This window comes from Neolamprologus multifasciatus, chromosome 7, assembly GCF_963576455.1.
Source record: "Neolamprologus multifasciatus chromosome 7, fNeoMul1.2, whole genome shotgun sequence".
NCBI lineage: Eukaryota > Metazoa > Chordata > Actinopteri > Cichliformes > Cichlidae > Neolamprologus > Neolamprologus multifasciatus.
The window spans coordinates 38,438,443-38,464,441 of NC_140445.1; the positions used below are offsets into that span (position 1 = coordinate 38,438,443).

Genomic DNA, 25,999 nt, shown 5'->3' on the forward strand with positions numbered 1-25,999 from the left:
CTTCAGCTAGAATAGAAAAAGACACAAAGCTGGTGTTATTCTGTCTTTACGCTGTCAGCTGCTTCTTCTTCGCTCATTCTTTCCCCTCCCTCTACGGTTTCTGCTTCAATGAACATGATCATGAAACTGATCAATGATCAGCTGATCAGCTGATCAGGATGTCACGTTAAACAACAGCTGCATGTTTAAGCTTGATCAGCTGTTGTTAGAATTTATTTAATATTAATTTCAAGTATCAGCAGATGTTTGCTGGAGCCACAGCTGTAAAAGCTGCTGGTCATGATATCAGTTTGGATATGTGGTGAGAGGGAAACATGCAGATGAAACCAGGAGATGTCCTTACTGAATCATCAGAGCTGAACAGGTGATGGAGAAACAGGTTTACCTTTTAGGTGACATGAATGAGTTGAAGGGAAGTTATGAACTGTTTCTGAGAGACAAATAACACCAGGATCCTTTTCTAAGTAGCTGACAGCTGGTAACTGTGCAGGGGCGGGTCTAGCAAAGTTGTGCCAGGGGGCCAGGTAGGGCATTAACAGGGAAAGGGGGGCACAAAGAAATACGTTCTTATTCTCATTTAAAATGTCTAGCTTTTATTAAATAATTATCTGAAGATTACAACCAAAGTTTTTATCTGACGTAAAATGTATAGAAATCATACATATACCAACAAGACAGTGTACATCACTGTAACAACAGCGTCTGTTTTCATTCAAAGGCTTTATGGCTTTTCCTATAATACCTGGAGGGCCGGTCTCTAGTCAAAGTGCCCGGGCCAATTTTTTGTCCCAGTCCAGCCCTGGTAACAAGCAGAGCAGCCGGAGGGCTGGCTGGATGTGATCGTTGATAATAACATGAGTCACTTTTTCCTGTTTACGGCTCAGTCCATGAGCTGGCAGCTTACAGGGGAGGACTTTGTAACGTCCTGTTTGAAGGAAGGAAAAAGGAAAATCTGCTGATAGCTGATAGTATTTTGGAAAAAGTTTCTTCATTCTGACTCTGTTAAAGTCTCCTAACACAATAAAGACTCACTCTGGGTTAAAATCCTTGATCTGCTAATGACGCTGCACCTTCATCCACAGCGAATGTATCAGCTTGTGATGGGATGTAAAGATGGGAGAGGAGAGCTGAGCTGAGGTAAGCGGGTCTAACTTTAACACTGTGTTGCTAACACTCAAACGTCTGTGGCTCAGAGTTCCCTCCCTCCTCTTGACTTGCATAACTGCTTCTTTCTGTCTCAGATGGATGATAACGCTGTCCAGTGTGATGGCAGCTCCTGACGTGTCTGCCCGATTCTTTCTGTGTTTGCTTCAAGTTTAGCTGAAGCTCGGACGTTGCCTGCCTTCTGGTATGTTTTTCTTTTATTGATTCATTTTCACCATCATGTTTCCTTTCAGTCAGCCTGGCGCAGCATCGTATTCAGACCTGCTGACATCTTCCGTTACCTGTAGACTACTTTTCATACTTAGATGTGTGCAGGTGTTAAAAAAATGAAAATAACACAGTGACTCTACACAATTCTGACACCAATTAAAATCATTTAATTTAATTTGATGAATGTTTGATAGAGACTAAACGTTGGGCACGTTTTTTTTTTTTTGGTAGTGTTTGTGGGTGTGCCGTCATTCTGTCTGTAACACGATGAGATTTTAATAAATTCTGATTAAAATTTGCTTTTTTCCCCCACAAAAGTGGACAAAAAGCTGTTGAACTTAGAGGCTATGATTCTTACAAGTGTGCTGTGTGTTGTTATTATATAGACATTTAAAACATCATGTCACATGTCATTTGACCTCTGACCTCACTTTTACATTGCACATGCGCCTTTCTTTCAAGTTTCTCGAAAATGTGTTAAATGTGATATATGTTTAAAGAAAGCAGAAACAGTATGAGCTTCCTGCTTAGGTAGAAATATACTGTAGTGTAATATTATGTAGTAAGCTCCAGTTATTTATGTACAGTTATTTATTAATCAGTACCTATCATCCATCATCTACACCTACACAATATTTGTGTGTAATGTTGTTAATGTTATGTGGTTTATCCTGATGTAACCTGGTGTCGACAGTCAGACAGTAACTGTGTTTGTTACATTCAGGCGCTGATAGAGTCTGTTTAAAAAGACAAGAGAGAACAAATGAATACTGTTTCCCTAAAGGGTGAATGCTGCCCGCTGGAGGTTTGCGCTCTCAGCTTCTTGTTTGCTTTATTTTTTTGCCTCAAAGAAAAGTTTTAAGTTGCTTATTTGTTTGCTGACAAACAATATGAGTCCATCATCAGAAATATTTACCATGCAATAATTCAGTGACAATACTAATAATTGGCCTTTGAAATGTATTATTTTCTTCATCGTACTAGTGAGCGGCTCCATTAACAAGAGTCGGAAGCTCATTAATCAAAGAATCCATGATGAAATCAGACGCCACATCCCAAACCACATTTCTGAAATAAGCAGTTAAGCGTGCAGTCAGAGGATGTTACTGAGTGACTGTTTAATGGTGTTCAAGCATTTCCTATTATGTTGGTGTTTTTTTTACTTCCTGTTTTTAAAGTTTATTTAGAAACTTTTTTTTTCATATAACCACTCAGGTTCCCTTTTTCACACGAACACCCAAACTGTGAACTTTGTGACTAATTTTCCACACCCAGCCTTTTTTTAAGAACCCACTGAGTGAAGGCCATGCGTCCTCCTTCTAAAAGACTCGTGCACTTCTTTGATATGCAGCTGATTATCAGCAGTTAATAAACAACAGGCAGGCGAATTCAGTTGACAACTTCTGTTTTCTCTTATCCTGATAAGAGCCACAGATAAAAGAACCACTGCAGGCAGATTATAGCAAGGCTTTTATATGATTTATTAGCATGGCTTTTTATATGATCAGTGCAATAAGGTGTCATTAATAATAAATGTATAGCCTTTGAGGGTAGCTCTTTTTGAAAAGTGTAACTTTCAGCTGTTGAACTCTGCAGGCACTGAGGTTAAAAACACCACACTACTCATTTCCTGTAGGTCGAGGACCCTGATACTCCTGTAGCTGCAGAGAAAGCGAAACAACAGCTTAATCAGCAGTGAGGACAAGCACGGTAAGACTGTTTCCTAGCTCTGTGTTTCAGCTTACCTCGTGTTATTTTAGGCAGCAGAGTGACACCAAAACAACAAGGTGTTTTAGTGGCGTCTGCTCCCACCACTGTAAGCTACAGTCGTAATCCTGCAGCGCAGGTGAAACAGCGCTTGAGGCTTTTGTGTGTTTATTACTGAAGGATCAGCGTGTGCATCCCTGTTGAGCTTAAGCTTGTTTATATCTGTAGCGCTAATGGGTTTCCTGATTGCTGTGTGATCAGTGAACACATCATTTGAGACACTTGTATTTTGTTAAAAAGTAGTTCAGCTGATTATAATCTCTGTGTCTGTAAAAATGCGGATATCTCACCATAGATTAAACATGAGATAATGAAGATATTTCAGCGCTGTGTGACGTCTGCACAGGAAACACTTGTATGTGCACATTAAGTGACAATGTCTCTGCTCAGAGCAGACTGTACATATCTGAGTAAGATGAGAAATTATTTAGAATTTAAATAATTTAGTAATAACTACAGAAAACCTTCAGATCACACCACCATGAGGTCATTGCTGAAGAGAATGAGAGGGTTCAGTGTTTGTAGGAGTCGATGCAGCACCATACATTTCTATTTTTAAGAAAGTAAAGTCTTTTTAGAACATACAGAAAAAGCACTGTACAACAAAATAGAGTAAAATAATATATTATAGAAAAACAAGTTGAGCCGCAGAATAGAGTGAACATCAGAAAAACCTGACTAAACAAAAATGTTTCAGTCTTGGAGCCACAGACTGAAAGGCTGCGTTCTCCTCCAGCTTTCATCTGGTACGACGAGTCTGTGAGCAGCAGAGTGTTCAATAAGGCTGAAGCCTGGCCGTGGAGTGCTTGGTATCTCTTCTGGGAGTCAATGTAAAGAGTATAAAACAGGATTAATGAGCTTGCTTACTGAACCTGTTAATAAATTTACTTAGATTTGATTATAATTTCAACTTCCTATCACAACATTCTGATGTTTTCAGTGAACTGTGGATAAATAAAATAGGCAATTAGGAAAATACTTAGTTCCACAGTGCTGATGAAAAAAGTTCACTGGAGGTTAACTCCTATTTGTATAAAATGGTCAAAAGAATTGGAACATTTTAGAATAACTGTCATAGAGAACGGGAACACTAAAGGTTTGAGAGACACAAATAGAAATATTTAAATGGTTATAAATTGTGGCTGTTTTTCAGATGGTTTTGAGTGACGTGCTGTAATCAGATACCTTTCACAGACACAACATTTCTCAGTTTCAGCGTTTAATATGTTGAACTTTTAGCATTTTGAGTGGCTCCATACTGTAATGTTTTGGTAACGATCAGAGAAACATAGCTTTATTTTTACTCTTTTATATTAAATATTGGGTTATAAGGATTTGCAAATGGCTGCATTCTTTTAGATTTGCATCTTAGACAGCGTCCTATCTTTTCCTGGACGCAGGAAAAGTTTATCATTTTTGCAGCATTTGGATAAATCTGCAAATTAACCATTAAGAAATTCATGCAGTGAACTGAAAACAGCTGTGCTTGCTTTATTGTCTCCACAGAAGATGTTTGCAGCTGAGGCCAAAAAACTGATTGAAACGGTGGGAGATAAAGAGCTCATCTATAATGAGAGCCTAATCAAGAAAGTAGATCTGCTGACTCTGGTCAAAGTCAGCAGAGGAAAATTCTGGCCAGTGCAAAAGTACAAGATAATGCAACTCAGTCTGCCCGAGCTCATGGAGGTGGAAGACTTCAGCCCAGGTGTGTATTCAGATGCATAAACACACACATATTTTGTGTCACACAATATAAATACACCTTTTTTTCTGACTGAGTCCCATTAGCCTGGTGATGATGATATAATACTGTAGTTCACATGCTGACCTTAATTCACAGAATCTATCTTATTCAGATGGGCCAGCTATTGGTGCTAGGGCCTACATCTCTGCCCCTCATCATCCATACTTTTGCTAGAGAGAGAGGAAGGGTGATAAAGTAAGACAGAGGATGATGGGTTGTGACCTGCAAGGCAAACAGGCTCACCAGTGTCACAGTGAACTAATACATTCCTTAATCCACAGAAAGGAGAATCAGCTGGGAGTGTGTGTCTTTACTTATATGCTCCAGTTATACCAGAGGTGGCGGTGGGTGTGCCTCTGTCTCCTAAATAACTCCCCCTCATTAAGCTGACCTGTGTGTTGTGGTACATTGACCTCATAATATATAGAACGACTGTATCATGTGTAAGTGATGCTCCTTTCTCCCTCCAGAGTGCACAGATGAGCCCTTTGTGAGTAATTTCATGACTTCAACAAAGACGAGCGGGAGAGGAGGGTTAGGTGGAAAAGACGTTGGTGTGTATGAAGCTGAAGTGAATGCAGGCGCTGACAGCATGGATGGACTAGTTCAGCCCGTCAACATGATGTCGAAGAAAGTCGACCTTAAAGCCCTGAGGAGCGTGCTCAGTGACGGGTAGGGCTCTGTCTCTGCTCAGCGATCGCTGTTTTCCAAACATGCGCTAATCCTTTTACTCTCTGCTGCTGCTTCCTGTTTCCAGGACCATAAAAACAGACAAAGTGAACCTGCTGGCACTGAAAACGAAGGATAAACTGGCTTTTGTTCACCAGACAATTTACAACTCCTGTCCTGTCACACTTATTAGAAAGTGCACGAGGGATGGGTCCTTGTTAGCCTCCTGCATAAAGATACTGAGTCTGTTTGCAAAGGTGAGTGAATCTCCAAAGGATGAAGACATTCTGGGCTCAGCTTTGTTTTCAGTAACTCATGTTTGAGCTGTATTGGTAATGAATTGATTACTTGTTTGTGAAGAACAAACTGTCCAGAGTGCAGGTGCAGCAGGATTCGTCTGTAGTGATTAAAGTGATCGAGTTAATGAATTCGAATCAGGAATTCTTTACGTATTCAGTTCCTCTGTTTGTAAGTTACGTGAATGGTTGGTTCTTCAGCATTTTGGAGAATTTGCCACAGTTCTTCGGCAGATTTAGACTGTTGGTAACTTCTGCCTCATTGTTTAATCAAAACTGATTCTGCGGACATCAGAACTCTGGGAATCCAATCCACTTCTGCAGGACTCCACTCACTTTGTTCCACTTCAGGAACTCAAAGGCTATTTGTGGACATAAACGTCCCTGGCAGGCCTATTTCAAGGCCACATTTGAGGAAGAAACAAGTTCCTGTATAACCCCCCCAAAATAAACTCCTGAGTAGCAGACTGGTTAAAGTCATAAAAATAAGTATTGTGTAAAAATTCATCAACTATTAAGAGCATAATTCTCAAATTACTATCTAGAAAACAGCATTTGCCACAGAGCATGGTTTGCATGGTTTCCATGGTTTCCATGGTTTCCTGTTTCCTACACTGCAATGCTAACAAGCAGGCAGAATACCCAGCACTGTAAACCAGGCTTGACCCATGGTGTAGCCAGGTCATTTTATTAGAGTGGCGTGATTATTTACCAGAGAGTGGCACATAAACAGATGCTCTGCAGCCAGAACCATTGTAGACATCATCTGATGGAGCTGTGTGTAACATTTAAGGTCAAGGTCAAGTTTATTTATATTGCACATTTCCAAACAGTCCATGCTGCACAAAGTGCTTAACAATGTAAAATGCCACTAAAATAAATAAAATGCAGTGATGCAGTAAAATATAGAAAAGCAATTAAAAAACGAAAACAACAGCAACAACTAAGGCTGTTAAAACCAAAAATGTTTAGGTCAGAGTGTGTTAAAAGCCAGACTTAAGTGTGTGTCTTTGAGTGTTTGTGCAGATCTAATATTAAGAGGAAGGCAATTCCAGAGTTTGGGACCTGCCACACAGAAGCCTCTGTGTCCACGATAGTTAAGTTTAGTCTGTGAAATAGTTAAGGTTAGTTTGGACCTCGTGGTTCTTTTTGGAGCATAAATATAAAGGTGGTCAAATAGGTAAGAAGGCGCTTGGCCGTTAAATGATTTAAAAACAAAAAGTAACATTTTAAATTGGATCCTGTAAGGAAAAGGGAGCCAATGTAGAGAGGCCAAACCCAGGATAATATGCTTCTTCTGTTTAGTGCCATTTAGCAGACGAGCAGCTGCATTTCAGACCAACTGGAGACGATAAAGAGAGGCCTGGTCCAAACCAAAGTACAAAGAATTGCAGTAGTCCAATCTGTAAGTAACGAAGAGATGAATAACACGTTCAAAGACATTAGCTGGAAGGTACGGCTTAACCTTGGCTAGCTGTCTTAAATGAAAAAAGCTGGATTGGACTACTGCACTCACCTGCCTACAGTTTAAAGCAACCATCAAGGTACACACCGAGGTTTTTAACCATTGTCTTACAATAGGAAGATAAGGGGCCTAGACTGCTGTCAATGTGCTTAATGAAGTTACCAAAAATGACAGCTTCTGTTTTGTTTTCATTTAATAAAAAAAATAATTAAAAATTAAAGACATCCACTGTTTAACACCATCAAGCCAACATAATAATAACTGAAGTGGGTCTGTCCCTGCTTTTAAAGGCAGATAGATCTCAAAGTCATCTCCAAAGTAGTGAAAAAAGAAAGTGAAGAAAGGTTGTACTGTGAGAAAACAGATCCCAGTGGCAACATATGCAGTGCAAACAAGGCAGGACCCAAAATCGAGCTTTGAGGTGCACCATAATTAAGAGGAGCCGTGATGGCCCATGTTGACATAAAAAGTCCTTCCAGATAAGGACCAAAACTACTGAAGAGCAAACCCTATTAGGCCATCATATGATTCCAGCTGTGATAGCAGGATATCATGGTCGACCACGTCAAAGGCTGCTGTGAGTTCCAACAACAAGAGGGCAGCAGCTTTAGAATTTGGGTGTTCACGGTGCAGCAGCTCTTTAAAATGTTTGGAAGAATTCAAACTGTCTGTTGTAAACCCGATCCCTTCACCTCAGCAACTTCAGACCAAAGGTCTCCAAAACTCTTGGAAATAGACTGAAGATCATCTAAATTGTGTGGCAAATGGAGAACAATGATAGTGTTTCTTCTATGCTTGTGTATTGATTGTGCAGTTATGTGTAATTTAACAAAAAATAAATGTTTTAGGGCCACAGAAAAGAGAAGACAAGCTTCACTGTTCCAGTAAAATCCACCTTTGCTTACGGCCTGGTGGAGATAAAGATAGAGGATGAGAAGCTGAGTAAGAGCACAACACTGTGTTGATTGCATGTGTTTGTGTGTGTGTGTGTTACTGAGTATAATTTCTGTCCTTTGCTCTCATTTAGAGATCTCGTGTGAACCCTGGACTCGAGGTGGCCTCGGTATGTTGCTGCGTGTGGCTGAAGTTGATGCCATGTTTGTCTTAATGTTCACATCAACATGAAGTCTTTCTCACTTTTAATAATCTTGAGGTCTGTTTTCAGATGGACTCTTTGGCGATGAAATAAAGAGTGCGACGCTACAACAGATTAAAGAAGGTGTGTCTGACAGTTTGAGCTTTTCCCTGTTCTGAATTAATCAGAGTGAAGTTTTTGGAGTTTGGGACCTACAGCACAAACTCTGCTTTAATTTATTGAGTGTGATCGTATAAGTTCTGCTATTTCTGTGTTTGCCGCAGAACTAAAGATGAAGGATGCTTTTCTGCAGCCGCTGGCAGATCTTCCTGAGTTGACCCGTCGTGATCTACTGAAGAAGCTCAGCGAGCTTGCTGAGGATGGGGATGATCTCTCTCTGCTGGAGCAAACAGTAAGAAGAATATTTACAACATCTGAAGCTTCTTTGTGCTCATCATGAAGTTTCATCTCCCACTGATCTTAATTCTTCAACTGATGCTTCATCAGTTACTGCAAGGAACAAAAAGTGAAGAGATGGTTAAACAGGCAGTCACGTGAGAATGAAGGTTCCACAAGAATAAACAAGCACCAGTCTAGCGGATTATCAGCAAAGGATAGTGCCTGTATAAAAGCAAAGGTTTTGGCAGTTTGCTGATCTGGTGCATTCAGGTGTGTTAACACAGTGCCACAGTTACCCCACCAGTGGACATCCCAGGTCAGACCATGTAACCTCAGATAAACTGCAACAAACCCAAGAGCTACATCTCAGACTCTACAGGCCTTATGTTAAATGATTAAGTTCATGACAGCAAAATTAGAAAAAGAATGAACATGTGGGGTTTGTGCAGAAGGGTTGCCTGAAGAAAGCCTCTTCTTTCTAAAAACAACAGAAACGCTCAGCTTAGGTTTGCAAAGTTGTTTCTGAACAAACTCCAAGACTCCAAGAACACAGCTGAGATGTCTAAGCAGCCGAACAGAGTAAACTATAAACTCCTCCATAAACCAGAGTATTCAAGATTCAAATGTGAGGCCATCTGTCCCACAGCTAAAGCTTAGATCAAAACTAGGTCAATGATCAGAGCACATCAGCACATTTCTGAAAACTGTAAGAGTGGCAGGATCTTAAGAATCCTGTGCATAAATAAATCCTCACAAACCTCAGTGCACTAAGAAGAGTGAAGCAAAATTGCTCCACTTCAATGTGAGAAACTGATTAAAAGGATCGCTTAAAGTTATTGCTGCTTAATTATATTTCTAAAAGATCTTTACTGATATTTCTCTGCTAGTAAACTTATCGGAACCATGGATGCTGCTGGTATATCTTTATCAACCTAAATCATGTATGCACAGGCCCAACAACCAATACTGACAACAGGCTTGGGGCTGTTACAGACCGCAGGTACAGTTAGGTCCATATATTTGGACACTGGCACAAGTTTTTTTTTTTTTTTTTTTTACCCATTAACTGAAACATGTTACAATTATAGTTATATAACAGACATAAATGTAGACTCTCAGCTTTCATTTGAGGGTATACACATTACAAAAGTAATTGGACAGCTGACTCAAAGGCTACTTGATGGGCAGATGTGGGCAATTCCTTTGTTATGTCATTGTCAGTTAAGCAGAGAAAAGGCCTCGAGATCATTTGAGGTGTGGTGCTTGCATTTTGACGATTTTGCTGCGAACAAACAAGGTGCGGCTCTTTATGCAGGTGCAACAAGCCATCCTTAAGCTGAAAAAACAGACGAAAAAAAACAATTGCTACAATATCAGGAGTGGCAAAAACTACAGTTTGGTACATCCTGAGAAAGATAGAAAGCACTCGTGAACTCAGCACAACCTGGACCTGGAGGTCCACAGAAGACAACGGTGGTGGATGATCACAGAATCATTTCCATGGGGAAGAGAAACCCCTTCATTTCATGTCTTGATGCATTCTCAATCATCCAGGTAAGGCAATCCCAAAAAGGGGATTCTGTTCACCTGGACATAGTGTTTTCAGTGGAAGAAACATTTTGTCACTTATCCAAGTGACTTCTTCGCTCTCAGCTGGCTGCAGGTTCCCCCAATCTTATAAACAGTACATTTGCACAATGACTGAAACTGGGCAGTGCGCTGTGAGGTCATGACCTCACAACATCCAACCAACTGAACAACACCGTCTACCATAAAGAGAAGACTGAATGAAAGTAAATGCAAATGGTTCACTGCAAGGTCCAAGCCACTCATAAGACTCAAGAATAGAAAGGCTCAAAAAAACCAAACAAACACAGTCCTGGAAAAATATTCTTTGGACAAATGAAACCAAGTTTAACCAGAATGATGGCAAGAAAAACGCATGCAGAAGGCGTGGAACAGCTCATGATCCAAAGCATGCCACAACATCTGTAATACACTATGGAGGCAGTGTGATGGTTTGGGTATGCATAGCTGCCGTAGGCACTGGGACACTAGTGTTTAATGATGATGTGACACAGGACAGAAGAAGCTGAATTAATTCTGAGGTCAGAGACATACTGTCTGTTCAAATCCAGCTAAATACAGTCAAATTAAATGGGTGGTTTTTAATAATACAGATTGACAATTAACCAAAACCTACACCCAAAGCAACCCAGGAGTTTATTCAAGCAAACAAGTGGAATATTCTTGAATGGCCCGGTCAGCCACCATATCTTAAGCCAGCTGAGCATTTTACTTGTTGAAGACTAAACTTCAGACAGAAAGGCCCACAGACAAACAGAAATTGGATGCCGCAGCAGTAGAGGCCTGGCAGAGCATCAAAAAGGAGGAAACCCAGCATGTCCATGAGTTCAGGACCTCAGGCTGTCATTGCCAGCAAAGATTTGTCAGCATTAGAGTATTAGAAATGAACATTTTATTTCCAGTTATTTAATTTGGCCAATTACTTTTGAGTCTCTGAAATGGAGGGATTGAGTTAAAAAGGGTTTAGTTCCTCACATTTTTATGCATCTTTTTGTTCAACCCACTGACTTAAAGCTGAAAGTCTGAACTTCAACTGCATCTAAGTTCTTTCATTTAAAATTCATTGCGGTAATGTACAGAACCAAAATTAGAAGAAAGTTGTCTCTGTCCAAACATTTATGGACATAACTGTAGTTTTATGTTCTCCATGACTAAACACCACCCTGCTCTGATACTACTAATAATCCTCTGCTTCTCTCAGTTGGATCACTGCAGTAATGGAGCATTTGAAGGCACTTTGTCTCAGGCTGTCTCCTCCTTCATGGACCTTCTTGATATCTCAAACATCTCCACTGCTATGAAGGATGCCATTCACCTGTTGGTCAGCTCGTTGGACAGTAAGTCAGCTGACATGCTCTGAGACATTTATCCCATCCAGTAACATGTAGATCCTCCACAGGAGGTGTGGTATGTGAGCTGGAGGTGGTGGGGCTGAGATAAAGGTGCTCAGGTGTGATTTGGGAGTGTGTTGGAGCTCAGCTCACAGTTTTATTGACACATCTGAAGCAAAGTGTTTCAGCTCGTCACATCGTCATCAAACTTTGTCTTTCTTCTTCATGTTTGAGCAGCTCTGCCAGACGAAGTGCCGCCACTTCTGACCCGCTGCAGTCCAGACACTCTGAGAGTCCTCAACCAGCTGGTGGGTCCATTCACTCATTTGTCTACATTCATCTACATGCTCCTCTCAACAGCTGCCAGCCTCATCACACCTTATCCTACAGACTCAGCACACTGAACATGTGTAACCTGACACCTTAAACCATCGTCTATCATGTTTTTATAATGAAGAAGAATAAACTAAAACTAAACAGAAAATCCCACACATGTAAAAGCACACAGCAGCAGCTCCGCCCACTATCAGCAGCCTGTGGGCGGAGTCTTCCTCATGTTTGAATCTGATCTGAGAACAGCTCCCTCTCTGCTTCTCCAGGTGGATGGACTGAACGACGGTCGGGCCAAACTCCCAGAGTCCCTGCCCGTCCCCCTGCAGGAGGAAGGGGAGCTCCGCTGGGCGGCCGAGTTCATCTGTTTGAACGATCAGAAGCTGAAAGAGTTGAGTGACGGCTGGGACCGGCCCGAGCTGCCCCCAGAGGTTCTGCTGGAGGTTCTGTGCCTCGCTGTGCAGGGACTCAGCCTGATGCAGCCCACAACAAACCCTTAATGTCAGCTGCTGTGATCTTTGTTAACCTGTTTTCACAGCAGCGTTCTGCATCTTTGAACGTTTCTGCCATTGTTTCCTCTTTCATCTGTCAAAGATCAAAAATAAAAAGAATAATCTAATAAAAAATATATATTTTTTAAATAAATAAAACTTTATACTTTTATGTTCGGCTCATGGTTTTAATATTTTATTAGTTTTTGCTGCACTCCTTTATGTTCTGTCCTGTTTCCTCCTCTGTCCCCCTGACCCTGTTTCCATGCTTGTTTACTGTTAGTTAATTTTACAATATTGATATTGAACTAATCTCTTGAAATATCATATATAAGATTTGGTACTTGAGAGACAAGAAAAAGAAGTGACAGCATGCAGAGAAGGAGGCTAAACATTGTGCCCTCTGCTCCAGAGACAGTCCTCACTAACAGGCGATAGAAACTGTAGGGTCAGAGTCTGGGCTGAACCTTTTGCCCTTTTTAAGAGGACTTTCTGTGTTTATGGTTTCATCCTGCAGATCTCCATCTGGAAAACGTTACAGTTATTTATTTTTCAACCATCAAAAAAACATTTCAGTCCAAGCAACCTTTAATGAAAGATTTAATTTATCAGACGGAGTTTCAGTTCTGCTTTAGGGTTTCTCATTATTACTCACATTTTAAAACATTTACTTCTTGTGGCTTGTTGGAGTTTCCAGAGACTTACCGGCGCCATCATGAGGAAAAATGCTGCATCTGCAATTCTGAAGAAAGTTTAAATCAATTTGAAACAGGATTTAATGTACACATCTGAAAAAAATATACTATGCTAATATTTCTTATAATCAGGGTTGACCATGAAGACATGTAACATGTAACAGGAGGCTCAGCGCTGCTGTAAGGTCGACACAACAGGTTCAGATCACTCTCTGTGGAGCTCATGTTAGCCAAAATTAAAACGCTGCTGTTAAAATTGATGAGTGGGAGTCTCATTTTCACCGTACACCTCAGGATTTTCCTGAAGTGATTTTGAAGTAAAACTTCAGTATATAAGGAAGTGAGAGCACAGCATGTAGATTTGCCCAACTTAAATACATTTTTTGTTTCATTTTTCCCAAGAAACAAAACAAAAACATTGTGTTGCTGTGTCACAGTTCAGCAGAACTTACAGGCTGCTGCATGCACAGTCATGTCCTTCAATGTTTGGACAGAGATTACCAGATGAGTAATCAGCAGTCAGTGACAGTTTTACTGAAGAATCTATTGTTTATAAAGTGTGAGTTTAAAAAAAGCGCTCTCACAGGTTCCTACAGGTTTTCTGTGAAGTTTTTCTCGCTGTAAAATGAGCCAACAGATTTTTCTGTTGCAGCGTGTTTACCGTCTTCAGCACACGCCCTGCTGCTCTTCACAGACACTGCAGCATATTTTCAGCTGAGAGACTCAAACACAGGCTTTGTTTTGTTTTCCTCTCTGGTTTTAAATCTGTTAAACGCAGGGTTTAAACTAAATTTTCTTTTTAGAAGAAGCTTCCTGCGGCTTTGTCGGACCTCCAGCTGTTGCACTCTGCATTGACCTGACTCTGACACATGTGACTGTGCAGTGATTCATTGTCTGAACTGAGACAGTTCTGGTGTGAAAATCTGCCGGAGGTAAGAAACTCTTTAAGATTCATGTTTCACGTTAACTTTGCTGTCAGGACACATGCCTGAAAAAGTTTTACATGCTTACAGCCTGATGAACAGTTCAAAATTATATCAGATACATCTGTATGTATGCACGCATTTAAACAGTAATCAAACAGTCAAGCATATTTGAGTGTATTGAACATCATATTTGGTTTTACATGCATCAGCTCTGCATAACATTGATTCTGCAGGTGATGAAGTTGGAGCAGATTTTATTATTTATAAAATCTCAGTATCTCAATTCTTGTCATCATATTCACTCGTATTACTAACAAAGTTAATGACATAACCTTTATAACATGTTACTGGATAATTCCACAAAGAGAGCATCAAATGTGAAAAATATCTTATTTCTGCTCAGATGAGAAGTGATGAAGATTCTGTTTAGAGCAGTTTGTGCACCCCTGTATTAACATACACATGCAGGAACACTAAGGAAAAGCAAGCAGATGTCATTTAGCTTCCAGCAATGCCATCAATGAGATCATTACTGATTTTTTTTTTACTGCAGGAGTCAATACATGTAAAGCCATATTAAAAAAACAAACACAAATACATTTATTCCCAGACTCATTGCCTCTGACAGTGATACCACTGTGGGCTAAAACAAGGTGGTGGAAAATCTGCATGCTGATGACTTTAACTTGTGAGATGATCGGGGTAAAAGGAGCATCTTGAAGAAGCTGAGTGGTTCAGAAGTAAAGACGTGCAGGTGATCAGCTCTGTGTGAGCAAATTCGCTCTGAATGACAAAACTATGGGTTGTTATGACATCATCTTTTTGTTATAACCTCAGAAAGATTCAGAGACTTTTGAGTGTTGGTTGTGTTCAGGCAGCGCTGCATTAAACTCTCACCTGACTTTGAGGAGGACTTTTGAGGAGGTATTAACCTGGCAAACTTACTTTCAAAAAGTCGCAAAATCCTCAAGACTGATGTGTAGCACAGATGCTTTCATACTGAGTTTTTATTTATTTTACTGTATTTATTCATGCAAATATTTCATTATGAAGTCTAATCAGAATAAGATTAATATAAAATATAAATCAGCTAATAAATTGTTGTGTGGTTTAGCTTCAGTGAATTAGCTCCAGCTGTGTTGTACACTTTAACTACTCAACAATGATATATAATTGAATTATTTTCATGAATAATATTTGTACTTTTACTTGAGTAAAATGTACTTTTACAGAATGTACATAAATATAGTATTAGTACTTTTATATAAGTAAAGGATTTAGGTAACTACAGATATAACCACAAAGCATTACAACTTAGCACACCTATCACACAGCAGCTACAATCACTGTGTGTAATGTAGTAAATAGGAGCCTTTAGATTTCCAAAGCATGATGCAACAGCTGTTTATCAGACACTAGTTCAGACCAATGAGCTACTTACCAATGATAGCCTGTCACATCCTGCTCTCCAGTCCACTCCACAGTCTGTCTGTTCAGAGGACCCAAAACATTATCTGGATAAAATATTACAGTGGAGCCTGAACCCACAGTGAGCTGAGTAATCTGGTGTCCATCAAAGTGACCCCGTCCTCCCTTAGGTTCTGCCTCCAAACTGTCAAAAGTAAATTTAGTCGTGCGAGCAGGATTTCTCTCCAAATGCAGAGAGCGTGAAACTGTAGCAAAATTTAATTGCGACAGCGAAATGTAATTATTTGCTCGTATTATCTTTTTGCTTGTGCATTTGTCATGACATATAATTCGTAGCAATGCATCAGGGAGGGCACCTGGTATGAAAATCTGCACCAAACATACAGACACCCGTTGAGTGTTTTAATCTCAGTTTCCCTGTTAATTCGTATTTGTTGATTATATTTTAACTGAGTCATCTGCTTTGACTGATGCATCTAAACCTGCAAAATAACTAGAAACTACTTTCCTCAAGATCTTCCTGTGCCATAAAAGTAGAAAAAAAAAGTGGAAATCTTTTGTGCTGACGTACAGAAATGTTATTCTTGTTTCCACAGAAGATGTTTGCTGCTGAAGCCAAAGCATTTGTCCAGACGCTGGGAGGAACAGACCTCATCTCTAATGATAACTTAAACTGTAAAATGGATCTGCTGACTCTGGTCAAAGTCACTGAGGGAATTTTTTGGCCAGTACAGAAGTACAGAGTGATACACTGCAGCCTGCCCGAGCTCACCGAGGAAGAAAACTTCTCTCCAGGCATGTTATCAAGAAACAAGGCGTTACTGAGTAACCATGGTTCTATGAAGGAAGGTCAACAGGTTCACCTGGTGAGCTGTTTAGGAGACAGTTTAAAATTTACCCTCCTAAGACCCATTGCCCCTGGTACTGGGAGCAAGAGGGGAAAGTTCCCGTTTAATCGTCTGTAACATGGACTTGGTAATAAAAGTCCCGTTGTTCCGGCATACCATCCCATCATACATAATTTATGCACATTTTGGCTATCACACAATAATTCCAGCATAAATTTAAGTAGGATTGTTTACCACTTAACTTTACCCATCAAAGTATACTTGTAGTTCATATTCACAAAGATAGGACGGTTTGCAAGTTTCATCACAATGTGACAAAAATTCACCAAACCAGCCACAAAAGAAGATCATAATATTTTTGATTTTGTTTATGGTTTCATCCTGCAGATCTCCATCTGGAAAACGTTACAGTTATTTATTTTTCAACCATCAAAAAAACATTTCAGTCCAAGCAACCTTTAATGAAAGATTTAATTTATCAGACGGAGTTTCAGTTCTGCTTTAGGGTTTCTCATTATTACTCACATTTTAAAACATTTACTTCTTGTGGCTTGTTGGAGTTTCCAGAGACTTACCGGCGCCATCATGAGGAAAAATGCTGCATCTGCAATTCTGAAGAAAGTTTAAATCAATTTGAAACAGGATTTAATGTACACATCTGAAAAAAATATACTATGCTAATATTTCTTATAATCAGGGTTGACCATGAAGACAACCAGCCACAAAAGAAGATCATAATATTTTTGATAATCGACAATCAATAACATGAAAAATGGGCTTACCGTGCTCGTTGTTTCCAATGTGTAAACATCCATTTGGCATTACAGAATGTTTCCTTCCTTACTCCATCTTCCACAATGCCTCAGAGCCGTTTCCGTTAAAAATCACCATTTTCTGCCCAGTTACAGACATTTGATTGTTACAGGGCAAGTGTCGTAATTTAGGGTGATGTGTATTTTTCACCTTGTAATTTCTAATTGGTGGAACTGACATGAACAATGCCACATTACTGTGATTCATTTGGCTGAAACAATTCAAAAGAGACGTCAATCATGCAAATTGGCCAAAAGAAGCCGAAGCCACAGCCCCTCAGAATGTAAAGTGAAAACACACATTTCCAGATCTTGATTATGCACAGTAAAAAAAGACCCAGCGCTGTAAAGCCTTGAATAAAAGGTTTCTAAGCCCACTAACCCTGCCACTCATGAACCTGTGTCTCCTAAACAGTTCACCCTCACTGAGCTGACCTGCATGACAGCATGCTGACCTCGTATGAAACAGAAAAAAATGAAACCGAGTATAAAAAATGATGCTCCATTCTCCTGCCAGATTACACCGAGGAAGTCTTGGTAGATGACTTTAAGATCACTACAGAGAAGAGTGGGAGTGGAGGTATAGGTGGAGAATGCAGGAATGTGGGTGAAGCTTATATTAATGCCAGCACTAGTTCTGTGGATGGACTGGTTCAGCCCGTTAACATGATGACAAAGAAGACCAATGTTAAAACTGTGGTGAGCAGATTCTAGGGCAGGTACGTTTGTCTCTTTGCTTATTTATTTATTTGTGTATTTTCAAAATAAAAGCCAATTTTTCCTCTGTGTTGGATCCTTTTAAATCCAGGAAAATACACAAGGATACCTTGGACCTGCTGGGACTGAAAGAGAAGGATAAACTGATGTTTGTCTCTCAAATAGTTTACAACTCCAGCCCTGTCAAAATTATTAGAAAGTCTTCGACTGATGGCTCCATTTTCACTTCTTATGTAAAGATGCTGAGTGTCTTTGCAAAGGTGAGTGAGTGAATTCAGCGGTCTGCAGGGACAAGAGTATCTGTTTCTGATCTTCACATACAGGAACCCATAGACTGTTTTAGGGCAAACCAAGACCTTGTAGGAGTCATTTCAGAGCCACTGTAAGGAGACAAACCTGCTAGGTGGGGCACTAAGGTAGTTTATTTGAAATCCAACAACCACGAACAGCAGACTTCTCTGACTGTTATAATCAGTGCATAATATGCCAATGTTTTTGGTTTATTTACAGACATAGTGTTTGAAGCCTTTATCCATGTCTCGTGTGTAAAGAGGGTTGGACACTTATTCTGTCACCCCATGCTTCCTTCAGGCTCAGTGAAGAAATGCAGACTAAACGAGGCTTAAAGCCTGGCACTGAACTTAAACCGTGGCTGGAGGTGTTATTTATCCTGGGTGGCACTGCAGGTCTGAACTCCAGATAATTTCTGGTGGAGCTGATTGTAAGAAGACACAGCTCACTGTGACTGGACATTAAACAAGCTTTAACCTGCAGGTTTGGTGGCATGTGAGAACAGTGCAGGTAGTAAACAGTGCAGTAAAAGAGTGACATAGGCATGAGTGACAAAGAGCGATAAATACAACTTTCTACTGTTAAAGTGACCATGTGGGAACACTGAACATATAGAAACTATTTTAAAATGAGACCACTGATTCAAAACCTAAACAGAATTAAACTGAAACTAGAGTTGATTTATTTACTGAGAAATATTTCTAGAAGTAACAGTTATCAGGCAATGTTTAGTTGTCTTTGCTAAATGAATTTGTATGATCGGATCTAATCTTTAAGTGACATTTTGGTGCACACTCGATACAACTTGATGGGGGTAATGCACCAATACGTTGTTTGTCGACCGCCAATAAACACTGAGCAGAAGGAGAAATCATTTGCAAATAGTCAAAATAGTTGTTACTTACTACAACTCCAGTTCTCTAAGTATATCTGTGGTTTGTGTGGGGTTGCCTGCTGTGGATCTGTTGCCGTCAGCAGCTCCAGAACTCTCAAAGTCATAGTAAAGAGTCTCCCTCTCGTTGTGATTGTACAGATGTATTATTGGTCTAAATAATAATAATAATATTGTATTTCTTCAGGGGAGCGGTAAGGCGGAGACAAGCTTCACTGTGCCAGCAAAATCAATCTTTGCTTATAGCCTGGTGGAGATAAAGATAGAGAATGAGGAACTGAGTAAGAGCACAACACTGTGTTTAATGTGTCTGTGTGTGTCGGTGTCACTGAGTAGTCTTTCTCTTTTTCTCTCATTTAGAGATCTCATGTGAGCCATGGACTCGTAGTTTACTCGGTAGGTCACTGGGTGGTCTGAACTTTTCTTCTTTTGCAAATTTGAAAAAAACTTTTTGATGTCATATTTGTATTCACAGTCGCACTCACAGGCTCAATGTTACTAAGAGAAAAACATCTGTATCAAACTGTAAACCAAAGACGAAGGAGCATCGAGCTTTCACTTTAGACTGCTGAGTTTATTCAGAGTTTATTTATTCAGCATCAGAGTTAAAATCAGACACTTTCCAGATCGAAATGCTTACATCAGTAAAAAAAAAAAGAAGAAGTCCTTATGCTGTTTCTCTCTTTGTCATAAATCCCTCCTTTTCCTGTTCAGGTGAACATTTCAACATTTCAACCAACCACGATTAAACCTATGCTTAGTGTCATCCTCATTGGACTATGAGCTTTGTTTTTTTGGGTTGTTTTTTTTAGGTTCCACACCAAAAATAATTATGAATAGCCAAAAAACTTCACAGACAGACACAAAGGTGCTCACGTATCATTATCCCACGAGAGAGTGCTCTCTACACGGAGTCTCTACCTTCAGAGTTTTACTTTCTGCAGATACAATTTGCAGGAAATAACCAGCAAACATTTTAATGTTGAAAACCAACTGACTGTCTTTCAGTGTCTTTTTGAATGTTACCTAGAGGTCTTTTTTGGCGTTCCAGCAGGAGGTAGCTAGTGTGGAAAAATTGCTTGAATGCTGTTATTGAAGAAGAAGAAATTAAAAATACTGTCAAGAACTTCTCTGGATGCATTGTGCTTAGTATAAAGTTTGATGGAGCGAGTATTATGGTATTCGGCTGTTTTTCAGCAGCAGGGCCTGGCACCTTAGTTCCAGTGAAAGGAAATGTTAATGTGTCAACATAACAAGACATCTTGGAAAACTTCCTACTACCAACTTTGTAGAAATAGTTTGGGGACAGCCCCCTCCCGTTCCAACATAAATGCGCACAGTAGGTCCATAAAGACATGGATCAGTTAGTCCGGTATGGAAGAACTTGACTGGCCTGCACAGAGTTCTGACGTCAACACGATAGAAAACATTTTGGAAGAATTAGAGCAGAGTCTGTGTGTCAGACGTTCTTATTGAAAACCAGTGTCTGACTTCACAAATGTGCTTCTGGAAGAATGGGCAAAAATTCCCATAAACACTTTTAAACCTGTTGAAAGGCTTAGAAGAGTAGAAGAGTTGAGAGCTTTTTTATCTGTAAAGGGTGAGTCAACATCATAATAAACCTGATGGATTAACAATGGGATGTCACATGCGTGTCATGTCAGACAAGTGACTTTTGGCAATAAAGTGTAGTTATCAGTTGAATATCAGTAAGAAAAAAAAACTAAGAATAAACAAAGAGTCGGTCTGTCCAGACTTTTATTGTAAAATGTGTGTTTGTCTGTGGTTCAGTTTTGTAAGAGTAAAGACTTTCAGATTTTCTGGTAATAATCATTTTGAGATCTGTTTCCAGATTGGCTCCTTGGTGACGACGTAAGCAATCCAACTGTGAAAAAAGTAAAAGAAGGCAAGTGTGTGTTTAAATCTGCTGAGCTCTTCACAGTTCTGAAATAATCAGTTTGTTATCTTTAGAGATTTAAGACCTGCTGTTTAACAAACTGCTGGTTCCAGCACAAACTCTGTTTTCATGTACTGACAGTGTGGTCAGCTAGTTGCTGCTGTTTCTTTGTTTGCTGCAGAACTAGAGATGAAGGAAGCTCTACTGCAGCTGCTGGCAGATCTTCCTGAGTCGACCCGTTGTGATCTGCTGCAAACACTCAGCAAGCTCGTAGAGGATGGAGACAATCTCTCGCTGCTGGATAAAACAGTAAGGAGAATATTTACAAAAAGCTCCTCATCAGGTTTCATCTCTCACTGACGTCTTTATCAGTTAATGCAATGGTGGAAACTTCTCTCTCTTACAGGCAGATGGACAGCAGGCCTGTCTTATTTTTTATTTGTTTATCTAAACAAAGAACAGACCTGCTGATTGTATTTGTGATCTTAAATCAAGCACAGCTTTAGTTCAGGTACACCACGCTGCCAAGCTGTGTGTCACTTTCCTCCCATCTGGAAGCTGCTCTGTAGCCCACCCCCAGCTCTTGCTTTCCACACATGTATGCTCCAGAACACGACTATTAACAATAATATTAATAATAATCATAATCCTCTGCTCCTCTCAGCTGGATCATTGCAGTAATGGAGTGTTTGAGTGTGAGTCTGAGGCTGTCTCTTCCTTCATGGAACTTCTCGATGTCTCAAACATATCCACAAGTGAGCAGAATGCTGTTCATATGTTGGTCAGCACTCTGCACAGTAAGTCAGATTCAAAGATTCAAAGTGTTTATTGTCATCTGTACAAAGAAAAGCATTTCTCTGTGCAATGAAATTCTTTCTTTGCTGTCCACACACAGATGCCCAGTTAGTATATACAAATATAAATAGAACAGATAAAATACAAATAGTATAAATAAATAAATGAAGACAAAATTTAAGAGTGAAATAAATGTGTGTGCAAAAGAGCTATGAGCTTAATATGAAAGATGACCTGATGTGCAAAAAATAATATTACTGTTGAAAAAGGTCAGCTGCTCAAGAGTCTGATAGCAGTGGGGAAGAAGGAGTTGTTGAATTGGGATGTTCTGGATTTCACACTTCTAAACCTTCGTCTCGAGGGCAAAAGTGTGAACAGTCTGTGTTGGGTGTGTGGGCGGTCTTTGAGGATGGAGGCAGCTCTCCTTTAGACTCTGCGATGGTAGATACTCTGCAGAGAGGGCAGCGGAGTCCTAATGATATTCTCTGCAGTTGTTATCACTGTCAGCAGGTGTTTGTGGTCCATAGCAGTAGTGCTGCCATGCGGAGATGCAGCTGGTCAGTGTGCTATCCATAACGCAGCTGTAGAACCTGCTGAGGATCTTGGCTGACATACCAAATTTCCTCAGCCTCCTTAGGAAATACAGCCATTGCTGGGCCTTCTTGACCAGCTGTGTGGTGTTCAGTGTCCAGGTGAGGTCCTCACTGATGTAGACGCCCAGGTACCTAAAGCTGCTCACCCTCTCCACTTCAAGTCCCCTAGCTTGAAGCCCCGGATAAACTTCAAGCTAGGAGACTTGAAGTGGAGAGGGTGAGCAGCTTTAGGTACCTGGTCACTGAACCCAGTCAGATGACCCGCTCTGAGACATTTATCCCATCCAGTAACATGTAGATCCTCCACAGGAGGTGTGGTATGTGAGCTGGAGGTGGTGGGGCTGAGATAAAGGTGCTCAGGTGTTATTTGGGAGTGTGTGAGAGCTCAGCTCACAGTTTTATTGACACATCTGAAGCAAAGTGTTTCAGCTCGTCACATCGTCATCAAACTTTGTCTTTCTTCTTCATGTTTGAGCAGCTCTGCCAGACGAAGTGCCGCCACTTCTGACCCGCTGCAGTCCAGACACTCTGAGAGTCCTCAACCAGCTGGTGGGTCCATTAAATCATTCATCTGCATTCATCTACATGCTCCTCTCAACAGCTGCCAGCCTCATCACACCTTATCCTACAGACTCAGCACACTGAACATGTGTAATCTGACACCTTAAACCATCGTCTATCATGTTTTTATAATGAAGAAGAATAAACTAAAACTAAACAGAAAATCCCACACATGTAAAAGCACACAGCAGCAGCTCCGCCCACTATCAGCAGCCTGTGGGCGGAGTCTTCCTCATGTTTGAATCTGATCTGAGAACAGCTCCCTCTCTGCTTCTCCAGGTGGATGGACTGAACGACGGTCGGGCCAAACTCCCAGAGTCCCTGCCCGTCCCCCTGCAGGAGGGAGGGGAGCTCCGCTGGGCGGCCGAGTTCATCTGTTTGAACGATCAGAAGCTGAAAGAGTTGAGTGACGGCTGGGACCGGCCCGAGCTGCCCCCAGAGGTTCTGCTGGAGGTTCTGTGCCTCGCTGTGCAGGGACTCAGCCTGATGCAGCCCACAACAAACCCTTAATGTCAGCTGCTGTGATCTTTGTTAATGTGCTTTTACAGCAGCCGATGCTTGTGATGGTTCAGTGTCCAGTCAGGTGAATACACCATAGTTTTGATGTCCATGGTTGATTCAACAATTGGTGAACTTTATTTCAATGTCTCACTCTGATTTTGTTTCTTGTTTCACTCTGTCATCTTTCTAAGAGACAAAAACACAAAAATAACCAACAGAATTCACATTTTATTAAAGTAACATACCTTTATTAAGTTATTTACATTATTGTTATAGTTTATGTCATGGTTCCTTTGTGTCATTCTTTGTGTTTGCAGACCCCACTTTAATCATCTGGTCTCCAACCTCCTTTTTTAACAAGTTCTTTATAAATACTTTTTAAATTCCTGGTTATTAAAGGTTTGAAATTATGTGAGGGAACAAGTGAAACAGTTTTTCTATTAGAATAAAAAAAGAATGTTTAAAAACATGAATGATGATGCATGATTAAGGCTGGAAATAAAGTTAATACTTAGAGAATAGTTGTAATTTCGGGGGCAAGTCAGAAAATCATACACACTGTATGGAACATATAACAATTAGAATGAGCTGCCTACCTATATCATTTTTAGGAAAATCTCATCTTAAATTCTGTAATCCTAAAGTGTATATGCTAAACGCTGATCTAAAATGGGATTGTGCTAATGAGAGCTTAATGTCATGCTCAGAGGTAAAAACAGGGTCAACAATGTAAATGATATAATACAGTGATGAGGTGTTACACCCTCTGTAATCCCTACTTGCCTTGTACTGACAGTGTAAGAGTGTCTGGGTGTTGTCGAGGTATAATTGCTAATTATCTGCACCTGATGAGGTGTGGCGGGTGGCATGTCTGGAGAGAGTTTGGGGGATGTTACTTCTAGCCTTGAAAGAAGGTTGTTATTTTGATTGGATGTTATTTGGTCATTTAAACTAAAAAACAATACAATACCCAGTAATATAGTAAATATATGTTTGGCCCGATGAACATGCAGGAAACATTTTATCAGAATGATGAATGATTTAATTCTTGCTGGTTTCAGCATAAAACACATCTGATAAGAAGCCTCAATAATGTCACATACGTCTCCACAGGATCCTTTAATTATGATGAAGCTCTCGCTCCATCTAGTGGTCATTACAAAAACTATCATATGAGTTAGCACACACTGCTGTGAGTTTAATCTGATCAGATTAACTTTCAGAGTATCAGATACTGACATTTTCTGTTTTCAAAGGCTTCCACCAAGGTCCTGGCTACATACAATACAATACAGTTTTATTTATATAGCACATTTAAAAACGCAGAGGCACACCAAAGTGCTTCACAATAACACAGAGAATCAACATAAATCAATTAACAAAGTACAGATCAGGCACTAGCACAAACAGAAGGTAGGCACTAATAGACCAGAAGAGTTCAGTAAAATAGGTATCAAGCCTCAATTCATGAGGAAGGTCAGTTCATGAATACAAAATATCAACAAAGAAGTTAAAAACCGGCAATAAAATGAATTAAAAGTTTAAGAAGGGTATTAACTAGTTGGGAAAGCCAGGTTAAATAAGTAAGCTTTCAATCTTGAGTTTGAAAGCTTACTTCTATTCGTGCCATAAAGGATTATGGCACGAATAGAAGTGGGGAGGCTATTCCAAAGGTTAGGTGCAGCTGAAGCAAAGGCACGATCGCCTCTGGGCCCGTATCCCTAAAGAATCTTTGTGCAAAAAGTGGCTCCTAGCGGCCAAATTCTAAGAAAATTCTCAGAGTCATGACGTTTTCTTAGAATTTCCCCTAAAAGTGACACGACAATCCCAGTTAATATAAAAGCTATTCCTCAAGATTCCTAGCGCTTAAAAGGGCTCCTAAGGCGAGATCTGCTAAGAGCAGGGAAGAGGACTTTTAGTGGCTTAGGAGTTCCCCTAAGTAGCTGCACAAAATGGCCAACAGAAGAGGCAGGAGAGAAGTGCTGCAAACACTGGATGACAGGGAATTATTGAGACGCTACAGATTGGATCGTGCAGGAATCATGTTTGTGGTGGATCTCCTTAGAGATGCAATTACTTCACCAACTCGACGCCACAACGCTATTACACCGGAGACGAAAGTAATCACAACCCTGAGGTATTTGGCAACCGGGAAAATGCAACAATGCAGCAGTGACTACTTGGGTCTGTCCCAAGTCATCACTGAATTTCTTGAATGTGAAATATTATTTACAATTACAGTCAGCATAAGATTAGAGTGTATAATTATGTTTATTGATTTGAGGGTAGATCCTTTGCTCATTATCACCAAAAGCTCATTTCCATCAAACTTGTAGGATCAACCAATCACGGCATTTGAAATGATGACTCATACCTAGCAACGGGGTCAACCACACCTCCTCACTAAGATAGGATTTTCCATCCATTCCTTGCTCAGAGTTCACTGAAAATGTTCTGGAATCACTTCTAAGCTAAAACTCCTGGCAAGGAATTTTTAGGTTAAATTAGGAGCTCT

At 40.2% G+C, this 25,999-nt stretch overlaps 1 protein-coding gene and 1 pseudogene across 3 annotated transcripts; both read left to right on the forward strand.

Annotated features, from left to right (window-relative positions):
• The first annotated feature begins 877 nt into the window (after positions 1-877).
• On the forward strand, positions 878-17,957 carry LOC146514809 (uncharacterized). 2 transcript variants are annotated; one of them, XR_014875305.1, is made up of 14 exons: positions 878-1,137; positions 1,242-1,348; positions 3,011-3,084; positions 4,648-4,846; positions 5,356-5,557; positions 5,643-5,811; positions 8,164-8,257; positions 8,343-8,378; positions 8,481-8,534; positions 8,675-8,802; positions 11,578-11,713; positions 11,945-12,015; positions 12,307-14,155; positions 16,174-17,957. XR_014875305.1 is itself a non-coding variant. In XM_085168094.1 (12 exons), exons 3-12 carry the CDS (start codon positions 4,651-4,653, stop codon positions 12,535-12,537), a joined length of 1,317 nt encoding a protein of 438 aa, XP_085024220.1. In that variant the 5' UTR covers positions 1,178-1,348; positions 3,011-3,084; positions 4,648-4,650; the 3' UTR covers positions 12,538-12,700. The 2 variants fall into 2 exon arrangements, 1 of the variants encoding a protein (XP_085024220.1); XM_085168094.1 differs by lacking the exons at positions 878-1,137; positions 16,174-17,957 and having other exon boundaries at positions 1,178-1,348; positions 12,307-12,700.
• LOC146514810 (uncharacterized) lies at positions 16,177-25,086 on the forward strand (annotated as a pseudogene). The gene is made up of 10 exons (XR_014875306.1): positions 16,177-16,372; positions 17,755-17,956; positions 18,046-18,214; positions 19,325-19,418; positions 19,498-19,533; positions 20,990-21,043; positions 21,216-21,343; positions 21,699-21,831; positions 22,901-22,971; positions 23,263-25,086. The product of XR_014875306.1 is annotated as an uncharacterized LOC146514810 (transcript).
• Positions 25,087-25,999: the final 913 nt, after the last annotated feature.

Bases quoted from the DNA above. Each gene is read 5' to 3' on its own strand.
- LOC146514809 (XM_085168094.1), top strand. From the start codon at position 4,651: ATGTTTGCAGCTGAGGCCAAAAAACTGATTGAAACGGTGGGAGATAAA. The intron at 4,847-5,355 runs GTGTGTATTCAG...TTCTCCCTCCAG, and splicing joins GGTGGAAGACTTCAGCCCAG to AGTGCACAGATGAGCCCTTT. The intron at 5,812-8,163 runs GTGAGTGAATCT...TAAATGTTTTAG, and splicing joins TACTGAGTCTGTTTGCAAAG to GGCCACAGAAAAGAGAAGAC.